This window comes from Lagenorhynchus albirostris, chromosome 2, assembly GCF_949774975.1.
Source record: "Lagenorhynchus albirostris chromosome 2, mLagAlb1.1, whole genome shotgun sequence".
Lineage (NCBI taxonomy): Eukaryota > Metazoa > Chordata > Mammalia > Artiodactyla > Delphinidae > Lagenorhynchus > Lagenorhynchus albirostris.
This window is the reverse complement of record NC_083096.1, coordinates 161,834,386-161,851,567: the sequence shown is the minus strand read 5'-3', so window position 1 is coordinate 161,851,567 and position 17,182 is coordinate 161,834,386. Positions and strand designations below refer to the sequence as shown.

General features: G+C 40.8%; 1 protein-coding gene across 18 annotated transcripts in view; it reads right to left on the bottom strand.

The window, feature by feature from the left end:
* Nucleotides 1-17,182, bottom strand: part of PUM1 (pumilio RNA binding family member 1) — a 128,370-nt gene extending 111,188 nt beyond the window's left edge. For 16 of the 18 annotated variants that reach the window (XM_060140776.1, XM_060140785.1, XM_060140778.1 and 13 more), the window contains exons 1-2: nucleotides 17,082-17,182; nucleotides 11,992-12,365 (exon numbers count right to left, since the gene is read on the bottom strand). In XM_060140776.1, the coding sequence (XP_059996759.1) occupies nucleotides 11,992-12,354 (363 nt within the window). In that variant the 5' untranslated portion in view covers nucleotides 12,355-12,365; nucleotides 17,082-17,182. Of the gene's footprint in view, nucleotides 1-11,991; nucleotides 12,366-17,081 lie in introns of those variants that run through there. The other 2 variants (XM_060140795.1, XM_060140792.1) reach the window with 2 other exon arrangements.

Here is a 17,182-nt window from a genome sequence, read left to right as displayed (position 1 = left end):
ATAATGTTCACAGAAAGCCTCACTGAGAAGGTAACATTTAAGCAAAGGACTGGAAGGAGGTAAAGGAGCAACTTTCATAGACATCTGAGACAGGAGCACTCAAGCAAATGGAACTGCAAGTCAAAACCTTGGGGGATGGGGCATGCCTGTGATTCTAGAAATAACAAAAATTGCTTTAATATCATTCCAAATACCATTAAAATACAACAAATAAAAGCCCAGACCTAGGCAAAAAGCAGATCAGTGGTTGCTGCTGGGAGGAATTACAAAGGGCCAACAAAACTTGCAGAAGATGGGAACTGTCACTATCATGATTGTAGTGATGGTTTCACAGGTGAATACTTTGATATTTCAAAACTTAACAAATTATTCATTTAAAATGGGTGCATTTTGGGCTTCCCTGGTGGCGCAGTTGTTGCGAGTCCGCCTGCCGATGCAGGGGACACGGGTTCGTGCCCCGGTCAGGGAGGATCCCACATGCCGCGGAGCGGCTGGGCCCGTGAGCCATGGCCACTGAGCCTGTGTGTCTGGGGCCTGTGCTCCGCAAGGGGAGAGGCCACAACAGTGAGAGGCCCATGCACCACAAAAAATAAAAAAAAGAATACTCATAAGGTGTTGGTGGAACTTTAAATTGCTACAATCTATCTGGAAAACAATGTGGAACTATGTATCAAAATTTTAAACATACTCTTTTGTTTGATCTGTCACTTTCACTTCTCCAAATATATTCTAATACAAAAATATAACTGCAGTATTGTTTACTACAGCATTGTTTAGAATGTCAAAAGCTGAAAACAACCTAAAAGTCCATCAAACTGGGATAAATCAGTCAAATTATTGTACTTCCATATACTATGGCCCTTAAAAAATATATATATAGACGTAATTACTGACCTAAAAGGATGACCACCAAAAAAAAAAAAGGATGACCACAATGTATGAAGGAGGAAAAGACTACCATGCAGCGTGTGTGTGCCTGGGCTATGTTTGCATGTAATATGTTTAGAGAGAGAGAGCGAATGATCCCATTTAGTTTAAAACTACAATGCATTCATATATCTGTTTATATATGCACAGAAAAAGTCTGGAAGAAAATGAACCAAACTGTTAAAAGTAGTTAACTCTAAAAAACAAATTATTGACATTTTTTAGAACAATCATGTACTATCAAACAGTTTACATTTTAGACAGAAAGTAGATTATTGGGGACTTCCCTGGTGGTCCAGTGGTTAACAATCCACCTTCCAATGCAGGGGACTCAGGTTCAATCCCTGGTCAGGGAACTAAGATCCCACATGCCGCGGGGCAACTAAGCCCACGCACCACACAAAGAAGAACCGCGCAGCACAACGAAGACCCAGAGCACAGCCAAAAAATAAATAAATAATTTTTTTTAAAAAGTAGATTATTGATTGCCCAGGGATGGGGGGGTAATGACGGAAGTGGAAAGTGACTAGTAATGGGTACAGGTTTTCTTTTGGGGTGATGAAAAACGTTCCCTTTGATTGTGGTGATGACTGCACAACACTGAATATACTGAAACCCACTGATCAGTACATTTTAAATGGGTGAACTGTATGGTGTGTGAATGATATCTCAATAAAGCTGCTTTACTTTAGAACAAAATCCATAACCAAAATATAGAACAAAAATTTTGCAATTTAATATTCACACTGTACTTTATACTATGTCCCAACGGAAACCTTAAACCCAGACAGCAACTGTTAAAAAGCTTCAAACAGGAAAAATGAGTCACTATTCTTAAGAGCAGTTAACCATTGACAATACAGGGGTAAATTACAACCTTCATTCTATCTTCATTAGGATACTATCTTTCTTGAACTATCCTAGTAGATAATATTCCCTTCTGAGAAAAGGAACGAACTTTGAAAATGTATTAGGTTGCAACAATATGGCAGTTTCCCAATACATGATGTGACTATGAACAAAGTTTCAGTGTTTTACAAATTAAGGAAAGTAAACCTTGTTCCTACAGCCGCTTCTGTTTGCCTAACTCTGATATGGTTTCAAGAACTCTCCTCTCCCTATACCCACCCCCCACCAAAAAAAGCATAAAAGCAGAGTTGATAGGAATTACTTTAAAAGTTCCTTAATACAACTCTCCAATAAATGCTTACTGGCTCCTTATCTTCAGGCCCAAGACCCTACATTCTGTTACATCTTACACCTTAACAATTCAAAATGACTCTTCAAAATAAAATACTCTACTCAGTAAGTCTCTTCAGCAAGCCCTGATGACATAATGTATTCATTCATCATTTATACGTACATACTATTTGCCAGGGGCTAGAGATGTAAGGCTGAAAGATTCTATAAGAAGAACCATCACAGCAGTTCTTAACCGAGGTGGACATGAAGATAACCCGGGAGTTGTTTTTAAAACATACATAAACTCCACCTCATCACTGGATATTTTGATTCAGTAGGTCTGGACTTAAGCCCAAGAATCTGTTTTGAAACAGATTACTAGCACCCAATGGTGAAGGAAAAAGTAAATATTTAACTCCAATACTGAGAGCCGAATGCTTCAATAAAGATGTGTACCAAATGATGGTAGCACCAAAAGAGGACACCCAACCTATAAGAAAAGAGGTAAGTAAAGGGGAAGGTTTATCAGAGATAAAGATACTTCAGTTGAAGATGAGGAAAGTAGCTAAGTGGATGAGGAAGGAAGGAGATTCCAAGAAGAGAAAACTACATAAATGAAAATAGCACAACTACATTGAGGAATTGCACAAACTATAAAAAATAGCATGTGTTCAGAAAATTAGGATACTTCAATAAAGCTGAAGTGGAGTGCCAGTAAAGACTGGAGAGGTAAGCTATCTCAGAACACGAAGTGTGTACACTACGCTATGCTGAGGAGATTGAAAGTTAATTATCCTAAAAGCAACCGAAAAGCCAAAAACAAAATTTAGGCAAGGATGAGACATAAGCAGATTCGTGTCTTCAGAAATAACAATTTGGCAGCAACACAGAAAATAGCCAGAAGGAAGAAAAGAGGGAGGGTGCAAAAAAAGTCAGAAGACTACTGTAAATGTCCAAGCAAGAAATATGAGCCTATCAAATAAGGCAATACGGATATAACCTTGGAACTGTTTGAGGCAGGAGGCAGGAATCTAAGATTCCTGGGTTGCCTGCAATGGAGATGCCACACACAGAAATAGGATATAGGGAATGAAACTAATGAGTTCAGTTTTGAAGGTCATCTGTTTGAACATGCCATTTACTGAGCATCTATTATGCATCAAGTACTGGGCTCCTATAATTAGATGTGCAAATTAAACTTTTACTGGTGTCCCTAAATTATAAATATATGAGCAACAAGTGCAGTTTAAAACGTGTGAAAATGTGTAAAAGAGGCCAATGTGTGTGTGTTATGGATAAGCTGACTACTCCATGATGAAGAACAGTAAGGTCTCCAAACAGATTGGTCTTGTGGAAAGAGCATGCGCTAATCATCTTAAAACACGGCATCTCATTTTTCTGACCCCGCATTTCCCCATCCATAAAATGGAAATAATAAAAAACAACATAGAGTTACTGGTGGTTCAAATCATATATAAGGGCTTCCCTGGTGGCGCAGTGGTTGAGAGTCCGTCTGCCGATGCAAGGGACGCAGGATCGTGTCCCCGTCTGGGAAGATCCCACATGCCACGGAGCGGCTAGGCCCGTGAGCCATGGCCGCTGAGCCTGCGCGTCCAGAGCCTGCGCTCCGCAACGGGAGAGGCCACAACAGTGAGAGGCCTGTGTACCGCAAAAAAAAAAAAAAAAATCATATATAAAAAGACTAGATCAGTTCTGCCACACAGCTTACGGAGTACATGTCCATAAAACTTATAGATGCAGAAACGTACTCAATACTAAAATAAAAGTACCTCTAGATCTCATTAGATACACTCAACCCTTCCTAACAACCTCAGTTCAACACACTCACTAACAAGCTTTTAATTAAAACAGAGATAATTAATGTAAAGGAAACCACTGCACTGGAAAAAGAGTTAAATGATTTCTAAGATCTTTTTCTTTCATTCATTCATTTATGGCTGTGTTGGGTCTTCATTTCTGCGCGCGGGCTTTCTCTAGTTGTGGAAAGCGGGGGCTGCTCTGTTGCAGTGTGCGGGCTTCTCATTGCGGTGGCTTCTCTTGCTGCGGAGCACAGGCTCTAGACATGCGGGCTTCAGTAGTTGTGGCACGCAGCCTAAGTAGTTGTGGTTCGCGGGCTCTAGAGCACAGGCTCAGTAGCTGTGGCGCATGGGCTTAGTTGCTCCGCAGCATGTGGGATCATCCCGCACCAGGGCTCGAACCCATGTCCCCTTTATCAGCAGGCAGATTCTTAACCAGTGTGCACCAGGGAAGCCCCTAAGATCTTTTCCAACACCAAAATTCCACTGGAAATGTATCAATTCACCAATTCGCTTTCATTCAATATGGTAAACCAAACTCTTAATAGAAGGTATAAAATTTGTCTTTTTTCTTTTTTTAACATATAAAAATTTCTGGGTTTAAGTTCTCTGGCAGTTCAGTGGTTAGCACCAGGCACTTTCACTGCAGTGGGCCTGAGTTCAGTCCCTGGTTAACTAAGATGCCGCAAGCCACACAGCGCAGCCAAAAAAAAAAAAAAATTTCAGGATTTGAAATTTGTAAAAATTCAAAATGTACAAGAAACCAAATTACCTATAATCTCCCCTCCCACATAAATAAAAGTAAGATTTTGCCATATTTCCTCACAGTCCTTTTTCCATGTACATCACTCTTAATGGATACACAGAGCTTACAGCCTATTTTCTAGATAATAAGTTAATAAATAAAGGAACTGTATCTCTAAAATTATTCTCACCTGATTTGTTTCTGCCACCCAAACACACGACATCCCCATCTTAGCAGTCATTTCAATACAGACACTCACTGAAATCCTCATTTTGAAACAACTTTCTTTATAATTCCTTCCTCCCTTCATGAAACTGTTAAGTTTCTCTGGAGAAAGAACAACATATTAATTTCATTGTTTTTTATTTCACTAGGCTTCTGACCTAAATAAGCAGTAGCTCCCTAATTTGGCCAATTGGGGGAAAAAAGGACAATCTGAATCAATAAATTCTTAGCAAATTAAAGATTATTTTTTACTTAACAGCAGATATGATGCTTTTAAACACATATGATAACTAGGATTAAGTTAATGAACCATTCCCTTGTTAAAGTCCTTGGGGAAACTTTCTTTAATAGAGAAAAATTATTTGTCATTAGCAGATCAACTAACTGTATATTCATGACATCTAAATAACAGAGCTCCCTGAAAACACCTGTTCTTTATAATGTAAGCATTCCTCTTCCCGGGGTTGTAAACAAGTTTATTTATGCTGTTAACCTGAAAACACATTCTTCATAGATAGAGAAGAAAGTTGCCGTTAGGCCCAGTAAAACTTGTCACTTGGAAAAATTCCAATCCATGGTGTAAAGCTGTAGATAAAGTAACCTCCAAACTCTATTTCTAAAAAGCACCGGCATCAGTGAAGAAATCTCCATTATTTTTGTGCCTGTATATTAGACTTATGTACCTTTAAAAATCTTTACGTACCCCAAAGAAATGAAAGTATATGTCAAGACAAAAACTTGTACACGAATGTTCACAATAGTACTGTTCACAATAGCGAAAACGTAGAAACCACCCAAAGGTCCATCAACTGATAAATGGATAAATAAAATGTGCTGTATATCTATAAAACAGACTATTATTCAGAAATAAAAAGGAATGAGGTACTGATCCATGCTACAAGACAGATGAACCTTTAAAGCACTGTTAAGCGAAAGAAGCCAGTCACAAAGGACCACATACTGTATGATTCCATTTATACGAAATGCCCAGAAGAGACAAATGCATAGACACAGAAAGGAGACTGGTGGCTACCTAAGGCTGGAGAGTGACTGCTACTGGTACAGATTGCGAGGAATAATGAAAATGTTCTAAAACTGATTGTGGTGATGGCTGCACGACTCTGCGAATATACTAAAAACCAATGAATTGTACACCTTAAGTGGATGAATTATATATCAATAAAGCAGGTATAAAAAATCTTTAGGGACTTCCCTGGCAGCGCAGTGGTTAAGAATCCGCCTGCCAATGCAGGGGACACGGGTTCTAGCCCTGGTCCTGGAATATCCCACGTGCCATGAAGCACCTAAGCCCGTGCGCCACAACTACTGAGCCTGCGCTCTTGAGCCCACGTGCCACAACTACTGAAGCCCGTGCGCCCAGGGCCTGTGCTCTGCAACAAGAAAAGCCACCACAATGAAAAGCCTGCGCACCGCGGCGAAGAGTAGCCCCTGTTCGCCGCAACTAGAGAAAGCCTGCACGCAGCAATGAAGACCAAAGGCAGCCAAAAATAAATTAATTAATAAGAATAAAATAAAATAAAAATAAAGAATTAAACAGGAAATGCTTTTAAAAAAAAATCTTTAGGGCCACCAATTTCCACAAACCTAAAAGAGTTTTCCTAATGAGATTCATAAAAACACTAAGAAAGGTATTTTAAACATAAAAGAGCATTTACTAAAGGCAATAAATAGACAAATCCACGTATGCTAAATCTTCTGAAACTATTAACACGCAATTTAAAAACAATACTCAAAAAATATTACATGAAAAAAACGACGAACACTCCTCTTCAACTGCAGGTTTTACCACCAATGCCATGTACACCCTTCAGCCCAAGTTCTTCAATCAAGTTTCCAAATATTAAATTCACCCAACCTATTGCCAATCACTGACCACCACTTCTCACAATATTCGTAGCAGGGAGCAAAATGCCAGAGCATTCTACTGAGCTGAAGCCACACTCCCATTTACAGCTCTTTATTACATCTAGAAGATACAGAAAGTAAATGTAAAAATTAGGGAAGAAATTCCTCAACAACAACAAAAACTCTTACCCTATCCTCAGTACTTAGTACTTTTTTGGCATTGTGTTAACTGTCAGTCCTGTGTTTCTCTATGAGTGTTAAGTCATTTCCCAAGAGTGAATAGATTCTAAGCAAGGGCTAGAACATTTTTTTTTTAAGTTTTTCCACGATACCAAGAAGCGTAATTCTGTACTCAGGTTCAGCCTGTAGAAAATATTAAGCAAATGCTGTTGTCCGAGAGAAAATGGACACATGCACAAAAGATGTGTCTCGTATGCAAGTACAGAGAGTTGTGATGAAAAACAATATCATATCACTTTATGATTTACAAAGCACTTTCAACCACATCCAAACTGAAATCTGAAACACACCTCTTCCTGAGAACTACTGTGTTTTTCTCTTACTAAGAGTCTCATGATTCATCCCATTTCCCTCTTTTCTTTGGCCACACCCAGAGCAGATTCTATAACCCACCACTCTGGTATGTATTTCTAAATTCTACATTCAACCCTTTCATCTTCCTCACATACCCCTATTTTCCCATTACTGCATCTCATTACCACCTATCCTATAAATTTTTTTCCTAATTCCACAGCAAAAACCTTTTGAAACAAAACAAAGTAAAGATATATCATAAACTGCTGCAAGGTGCCATCTCGGAGGCACATACAATCTAGTATCACACAGCATTAGAGAATGAATACTTTTTTTTTTACACTGGAATCTAATCCTTAACACTGGAAAATCATTCTTAAAGTTATAGTCAAAGAAAACCTGCTGATGATCCTTTTGAGCAAGTATGTAACGTTTTAAGTCTCTGTGAACTCCAAATATAATGAAAAAGGCTCCAAGAGTACAAGTGAAACAGAAAACATTGAAAAACATGAAAGCATTGATTACTCAGCTTTAAACCATGTTAACTAAATGCCACTGGCCCAAATGCTGAGGAATCTAAGCAATCTACCCAGAAAGAAAAGAGACGAATGGTCTAACAGAGTCAAAGAGCAGGGGCAACAGAAAAAGATCTCCAGGGAATGAGGAGATTCTCAGTATGGGAATACTTGGGTTCCCTCCCAGTTTGACATAGTATTTATTAATTATAAAGTGTAAGGATTAACTCACAGCTACCGGAGATTAAGAAGGATAGACATGTCAGGATACGACTAGAAGACAACGTTACCAAGTGGAAAAAAAAAGGGGGGGGGTGCAAATAATAGAGTCAAAGAATTTATCCACTGAATTCTGCCTGGCTATCTAGAATATCTCCCACCAGCTGTCAATCTATGGTGGATACTGATAACACCTAGCACCACAAGACTACTAACAAAAGCAAGAAAACTCTGGAGTTGTCCTCTAACTTTCCTTTCTCCCAAAGCAGAGTTTTTAACCTATCTCTGCCCCTTAAAATCTAGTACAGAGGCCACAGTTCAACTGATCAACCTTAAAATTTTTTCCCTATTTCATCACACACACTATCTCACAACAGTTTACAGAGAAAACAGATTTCACAATGAGAGAATAAAATAATCACAAGTCAAAGACCTGACCCTGGCTTTCACATGATGAGACCTTTAGAAAAGATCTGAAGTTATAAAAATTACTGTTAAAATAAATATGTAAGTTTTGTAAGCAGCATTTTTAAATAGTATTATTTACTTAGGGAGACGTGTTTTCCTGTTTTTTCTTTTTTGGCCGAGCCACACAGCTTGTGGGATCTTAGTTCCCCGACCAGGGACTGAACCTGGGCCCTAGCAGTGAAAGCGCCAAGTCCTAACCACTGTACCGCCAGGGAATTCCCTCTAGTGTTTTATACATAATATCTTGATCCACATCCATTGTCTTGTTTACTATGAGTAAATTTTACAGGCCAAAAAAGAAAAGAAAAATTCATGGTACTACTTTCCCTCACTCCCCTCCAAAGACCTCGATCTGGCCCAAAAATGAGGACTTTAACTGTCCTCATTCTAACTGTACCAAATACAATAATTTTATGTATTAAAACAAGTGATATTTAATATGTTTATATTCTTAAGGTAGAAAAGACAAATACAGAGGACTTCCCTGGTGGCCCAGTGGGTAAGACTCTGGGCTCCCAATGCAGGGGGCCCGGGTTCGATCCCTGGTCAGGGAACTAGATCCCACATGCATGCCACAACTAAAGATCCCACATGCTGCAACTAAACATGGCACAACGCAGATCCCGCGTGCTGCAACTGAGACCCCTCGGCACAGTGATTCTCCACAGAGAGATGTGCCCCCCACTCTTCAATTATATTACACTCTCCACTGCTGCTTGAACAAGTGGCCACTACCTATTGCCATGTGTTTCTCAGCAGGACAGCTGAGCTGAGATTCACTGCTTTACCTGAGTGCAAATCTGAAGAACTTCGTGGTCTTCCCTCATTCAATCAACACAAAAACTTCATATACCTCCTGGGAAAGGGGCATGAAAAACAAAACAGTCTCTGCCTTAGCATAGTTCAGTCCAGGAGGTTAATCTCAACACCAAAACCAGTAAGTTACAGTACACTCTGATGACTACAGGAGAGGTAATTTGTGGGTGGCCCACACTGCAACACAGCAACTACCCTAATGCAGTTCCCTAAGGATGTTCATTATACCACGTATCCAGACCAACAGAACTGTGTATGATGAGTGCCAATTCCAAGTTGGGTCACTGGTTTAGGCCCCCTTGGTATGAACAGGTTTTGCCATTTAACATCAACTGTGGTTTGCTAACTGACCTGGATAAAACTGGTCAAAAAGTCAGATGTGATTCCGTATGATGTGGCTCAGCACTAGAGCCCAGAGTAAGCCTTCACAGCACAGCACAGCACAACCAGATTTTAGATCTTAGAGCTCTGCTAAGGACTGACCCAGAGCCTGACTTGCCCACCTAACGAAGAACAAGCCAAGCACCTCGATTCTCCTTTCAGCTTTTACCCATCAGCCCATCATTAGAAAAGCCAACACAAGATTTTACAGATCTATATCTCTAAATTTACAAATTCATCTATAAATTATAAAATATCTATAATTTTACAGATCTTTTATAAATCATAATACAGATTTTAAAAACCAACGTTCATGATTTTTAAACAATGTTTAGCCAAATAACGCAAAAGTTACAGGCCTTCCACCTTTGCCCCCTAGACAGATACCGTCCAAACCAAACACCTCCCACCTTGGTCTCACTCTACACACACAGCTGCCTACATCTCAAATTCAACATGTATTCTACCAAATTTAATTACCTTGTCCACAAACCAGATTCCCCTCTATACTCCTTTTACTCTATTACTTCATTTTCCCAGGGACCAAAACTTTCCAATTCAATCACCAATTCTGTGCATTTCTGGGTCCCATCCCATCTTTTCCACTGCTCACACCAGGGCTGTTACAGTAGTTATCCAATTAGTCTCAGCCTTCACCAACTCCAATCTCTTATTGCCAACTCAACCTTCCCAAAACACCACTGGATAAAAGCCACTCCATACATACACAATAAAAACTCCTGCTGCCTACTGAATTAAACCTTAGCCTGGCATCCAAGGCCCTTTTCTTTACGACAATGTCCTTTTTCCCCAGCTTTATTTTAAGGCCACAGGATTAGGGGCTTATGCATTCAATAACTTTCTTCTGAAGCTCTATCACATGCCAAATTCTAGGAACTGGGATACCGAAATGAATAAAATTTGATCCCCACCTCCAAGACTCCAAGCAAACAGGAAACAAATATAGTACCTTAAGTAATAGACACATAAGAAAGATAAAAAGTGCCCTAAGTACCAAAGAAGAAGCCCCCTATACCTCATATTTCTTAGTACTGCTCACCTACACATAGTAGATGCTTACGAAGTAGCACTGATGAATGATTGTTCCAATAAACCAAAGACCTATGATCAATATGCTCAATAAATTTCTGTTGACAAATTCCACCTCCCCATTTCTACTATGGTAAAGAACTGTGGTACACTGGCTGCCTCTCTTGGAAGGGTCAAGGGGAAGCACAACTGAGAGCACAGATTTGCAAGTGTGCGTGTGACTAACTTGTTTCTAAAGAACAGAAGCACTAGAGGCCTCATGAAAGACGTTAGTTCTTTTTGCTGGTCAGTACTCAGATACCGGCAACATAAAATAAACCTTTGCAAATTCAGCCTATACCCAATTCCAAAGAATAGCCGGATGAAAACATTCTAACCCTTTCATCACCATCAGGAAGTCAGCAAACACAGCTAAACTCTCTTCTCAGTAAAATATGCTGTGATTCCAGCTTTGGTCTTGGATTAGTAAAAGCAAGCATGTTAAAATTAACCAAATAAAACAAGTGCTTAGAACAAGAGAACAAAGATGATTAAAACCTAAAAGCCACAACCACTCCTCTCTATACAAAACATGAGATATATCAGTTCACTTGAGCAGCTGATTTTTTATCAACTTCCTACTACTTTCAACCATAACATCTTAAAAACAGAAGTCACCAACACCCAACAGGAAAAGCTCTAAAATATGTATTCGGGCTATAAACAGCTCAAACAGACCTTAAAAGATTATATGTTAAGAGCAAAAAAGTATACTCAGAAATGCAACGTGCACATTAGAACAAGCTTAAGTCTTTCTTTAAATGAATTGGTCATTTGCTCTTTAGCGCCAGAACGATAAAATGACTCGGTGACAACATTACAACAATCATCCTTTAAAACAGTGGTCCCCAACCTTTTTGGCACCAGGTACCAGTTTTATGGAAGACAATTTTTCCACGGATGGGGGCGGGGCGGGGGTGTATGGTTCAGGTGGTAATGCGGGCGATGGGGAGCGGCAGATGAAGCTTCACTAGCTCGCACGCCGTTCACCTCCTGCTGTGCAGCCCGGCTCCTAACAGGCCACAGCCCGGTACCGGTCCGCGGACCAAGGGTTGGGGACCCCTGCTTTAAAACAAGTGACTGTTTAGTTTAGACCAAATGAAATCATTAGCAATTAAGGCTTTTAAAGACATTCACTGAAAGTAGATATCCTAAGTGGACAGTGATTATAAAGAGTTTCAAAGCTGAAATAGTGAACGTTTTTTACCTGATGTTCTGCATGAATGTTATCCCCAGTAGGCCATCGATGTTTGCTATTATTATAGCCGCCTCCACCACTTCCTCCTCCCCCAAGCTGCTCACCATGCTGCCTCTGAAAGAAGTAGTCCACCATAGCGTCGTCCTGGGAACGGCCTGCAACTCCTATGGATCCTGGGACAGGGCTGGAGTGTGTCCCAGCTGCAAGAGCCTGATTTGCAGCTGGTTGTGGCTGCGCTTGCGACCCTGTTCCAGATGTCAAAACAACAGGCATGTTGGGATTAGCTGGTTCTTGAGGGTGATGTTTCAGGTGGGGGCTGAAAGAGTCCTGCCAAAGCACTGCTTTTCTCTTCAAGACACATGCAACGCTCATTCCACCAACACCTAAGGACAAACAGGTTACAAATGTTTAAAATTTGCCTTTTTTAAAACATAACTTGATATATGCACCAAGATAAAAACATGAGACCCCTGGCTTTTGCAATATATCATCTAAAACCAGTTTCTACCAAGCAGCTAAATGTTTTGCAACACATACATAATTTTCTAAACTGAAACTTCGGGCTTCCCTGGCGGCGCAGTGGTTAAGAATCCACCTGCCAATGCAGGGGACACAGGTTCAAGCCCTGGGCCAGGAAGATCCCACATGCCACGAAACAACTAAGCCTGTGCGCCACAACTACTGAGCCTGTGCTCTAGAGCCCAAGAGCCACAATTACTGAAGCCCACGCGCCTAGAGCCCGTGTGTGGCAAGAAGAGAAGCCACCGCAATGAGAAGCCCGCGCACTGCAACCAAGAGTAGCCCCAACTCGCAGCAACTAGAGAAAGCCCGCACGCAGCAACGAAGACCCAACGTAGCCATAAATAAATAAATACATACATACATAAACCAACCAAACCCCATATATAATTAGCAACGACTCAAGAGTGTCAAAAACGAAAGGATCCTTTAAAATGTCCAATGTATTCATGGGATGCTCTGAAAAAAAGCTTAAATAAGGCCCTCTGACTAAGAACAGCAACAGAATGTTCCTAGCCTGAAACTTCTTCTCAGCTGCTGTACATGCATTTTTGCCAAGAACTTACAATTATAATTGTAATCACATCATCATTCTATTAGTACTCTGACTCTTACAGAGTCAGAGATGAGACCAAACCAAATTCAAACACTCACCTTACATAGAAAGTATCACTGTAAAAAAAGAAATGCTTCAATAGAATAATAATTGTATGGCAAATATATTGCAAACATTTTTTCTGATCATTCCTATTTTACAGATAAAAACACTAAGGTACGGAGGAAAAGTTATGTGATGTGCCCGAGGTCATTCAGCTAGTGAGCTTTTGAAGGAGGGATTCAAACCCAAATCTGTATGCACCCAAGCCTCGTTCTTTCTACCAACCCCCTTGCTACCACACCCCAGTAAACCAAAACAGATACTATTTCTCTCACTTGAGTCTGCTATTCTTCTCTGGAAGGATCAACAAAGAAACTCCAAAATGTTACTATGAAACATTACTAATATGTTTCTTAAAATCAAAAACTACATTTGTAGAAAACATAGAACAGCCTATGTATGGGTGCTTAAGAAAAAAAAAAAAAATCCTTCAAAATAATCAGTTACCAACTAGAACATACCTGTCCAGAGCCACTAGAGTCTAATTTCAAGGCTATCAACCTAACAGTCCACTGCTACAAATGCCTTATCTCTCTTTAGCCCTACAGTGATGTTTCAAAAACAGACTCAAAAGATTTATAAGAAATCTATTAAACTATTTCTCAGTATAGAATAAACATCCTGGACTTCCCTTGTGGCGCAGTGGTTAAGAATCCGCCTGTGGGCTTCCCTGGTGGCGCAGTTGTTGAGAGTCCGCCTGCCGATGCAGGGGACTCAGGTTCGTGCCCCGTGTCTGGGAAGATCCCACATGCCGCGGAGCAGCTGGGCCCATGAGCCATGGCCGCCTGCGCGTCCGGAGCCTGTGCTCCACAGCGGAAGAGGCCACAACAGTGAGAGGCCCGCGTACCGCAAAAAAAAAAAAAAAAAAAAAAAAGAATCCGCCTGCCAATGCAGGAGACACAGGTTCGAGCCCTGGTCTGGGGAGATTGCACATGCCACGGAGCAACTAAACCCGTGCACCACAACTATTGAGCCTGCACTCTAGAGCCTGCAAGCCACAACTACTGAGCCCGCGTGCCACAACTACTGAAGCCCACGTGCCTAGAGCCCATGCTCCACAACAAGAGAAGCCACCACAATGAGAAGTCACCGCAATGAGAAGCCCATGCACCGCAACAAAGAGTAGCCCCCGCTCGCCGCAACTAGAGAAAGTCCATACGCAGCAACAAAGACCCAACGCAGCCAAAAATAAATAAAATTAAAAAAAAAAAAGAACAAACATCCTGATAAAGAAGGATTCGCTTCTCACAACTAATTCATGTTCTGAAGACAGGAGTAAGAAGATTTGTAATTTGTTCAAAGCCTAATTTGGAAATGCCTAGTTTCAGTTAACAATTCCAATCCATCAGAACCATACTGGAGTAGTCCAGCTTTCTGGACTTCAGTTTCTGCTTTCATGAACAGAATCATGTTCATGCTTAAATACCAAAACCGGAAAGTCATGGCTGTGTTTACCATTGGTACTAGCAAAGTCCTAACCAGCCTAATGCCTTCCTGTTTGATTTTCAAAAGAACTCACTGCCCTCTTATTACCAATAGTAGCCAGTCCCATTTTCTTCCACAAGGGAGTATCAAACCGTCTTTGTTGTAGAGCTAACCAGGAATCCTAAAACTAAAGTTTTACCACTAAACTACAACCTCCCTGAACCTGTTTCCTCATCTAGAAAATTAAAGAAATTCTTTCTCTGTGACTCACAAGTTTTTTTTTTAATCAAAATAATAGATATAAAAGTTTTTGGTAAATTCAAAGTCACCATGCTGAGGCCCAAGGAATTCAGTTCCCACCAGTTAAAGCAATGGAGCTCCAGTCCCTAAGCAGATTCCTAAAATAGCAAATGCAACCTTTTCTGAAATAAAAGATTTGCTGTAAAGATTTGCCGTAATACTTATTTAACAAAGAATTTCCGAATGAAAAAGGTATTCACCACTGAAACACACCCGACCACAACTTCATTCTATCAAGGCATGGGGGGGAGAGGGGGAGGCGGGGGGAGGGTTCTATAAAAATGTTCAAACGAAACAATTGGCTTTTGTAAAGCTATCTGTATCCCCTGAGACTTCCTGCTTTACCTAATGAGGCAAGGCAGTTTCTCAAACAAGAGAAAACCTGGCAGAAGGGACATTTTGAAAGTGAGCAAATACCTAAGCAATTAACAAGTGTCTTGGGTAGTTTTGTAATATCTTGGCAACTACAACATAAAAATTAAGAAATCAGTCACTTAAATAATAGAAAACATTTAAATTGCTGATGCCTTTTAAAGAACTCTCAAACCCACTAAAAAGTTATGTGTTAGCACCTGAAATGTGACTTTTCTTTTTTACAAATGGTACATTATAAAAATAAGTTTTTCAGCAACTAAAAATAAGTGCTGATTCTAGTTTTCCACAGTTTTCAAACTGTTTACACCAAAGTTGTTTTTGTTTTGTTTTGTTTTAATATCACTAATAGGCTTTATTTCAAACAAAGGAACATGATCTAATCTATCTCCACTGCTCACCTTTTATTTACTAAAATTCTTTGTGGTTTAAAAGGTGTTTATTTTTACCACACTGGAAAAAAAAAAATTCTGTGGTCATAAATTTATTTTAAAGCAGTTCATCTCAAACCCAAACTAAGCTTCAAACACAACTTCAAAAAGCCGTGGCCTTGAACAAAATGAATCCAATTGTGGCTAAGGCAAAATGCTCAGTTCAGAATCCAGTATTTCCCAAAAATCCAGATAAAGAATAAACAGCACCCAAGAGTGTTTTATAAAGTTAAAACTAGCAACGGGTCAAAATGTTTATTTTGCTTACTAAAACTGCATCGGGAGCCACCCACGTCTATCTTGGTGAGTTTTGATTTTTTTTCATAAAACAAACAAAAAGCTAAAACCACAAACCTATGATTTCAGCAATAACTGACTTTAAAAGAGAATCCCAAAAAAGCCTCATAAAATCCCATTCTTAATCTCAGGCAGAGAAGGAAGTGAACGAATTGATGTAACTAAGAACAGTGTTCTCTTAATTGGACAATGAAGAGTAACAACCCTTCAACTTACGGGGAGGATAAAACCTTTCCTGATAATGTGGGGGAGGGGGGAATATAGTGGCGGGGGGGGTACGGGAGTGTATTCCTCACTTGACGTGGGAGTGGTACCGACAAGTATTAAACGATCTAGGTTTACCAAGGACATCCATGAGGACTAAAAACTATCTAGTATTGTGTATCTGTTTACCTACTACGAAGGCATGAACGCTTCTTAGAGTTAAGACAGACACGCACCAACACAGGGAGGCTCAAAGAGGAAGAACCGACCAAAAACAAGCTCTCACAGAAACAAAAGGCCACAAGTACCCAGGAGCCTAAAAAGCGATCTGAAACTTCCTGATCGCCTACTTCTCCACATTTAAGGATCGCAAAGTTCCCCCGTGGTGGGTCTCGTCTGCAGACGAGGGCCACGGCTGCTTCTAAAGCGATTTATTGTTCCTCTTGCTTCGGCGCTGCCACGGAAGCTCAAGAAGTCGAAGAAATCCTGAGTGGCACAGAATTACACTTCATGGCCACACAGAAGACTCGGGGCTTCGCAAACCCATCAAAAAAGCAACCCGAATGGCAACATCAATCTTCAGGGGCTCCAACGGGGCCGAGCAGAAATGTAGAGACACGTCTATGCCCTGGGCCCGGGCCTAAACCCCCGGCATTTTCCTCGCTTCGACCCAGCTCCCCACCCCCTCCCTCCTTTGATAACAATAGGGGCCTTGCTGCTGACTCCAAAACATGTACGAGGAACAGCGAGTGAGAAGCCTCAGCCAGGGCCCCGGCGGCTTTTCCAAAGCCCTTCTCACCCCCCCAGCCGCTCTCAAACACCAATACAAAGGGATAATCTGCTCGCTGGGGGTCCGGAGCAGCGTTTGGGGCTGGCGGGGTGCGGGTACTCACGGGCGGAGCGGTAGGATGAAGATGGATTTCAGCCCCCCGATCTTCTCTCTCCGGCGCTCTCGCTCCCCCTTACCTTTCACTCCGACAACATGGCGGCCCAC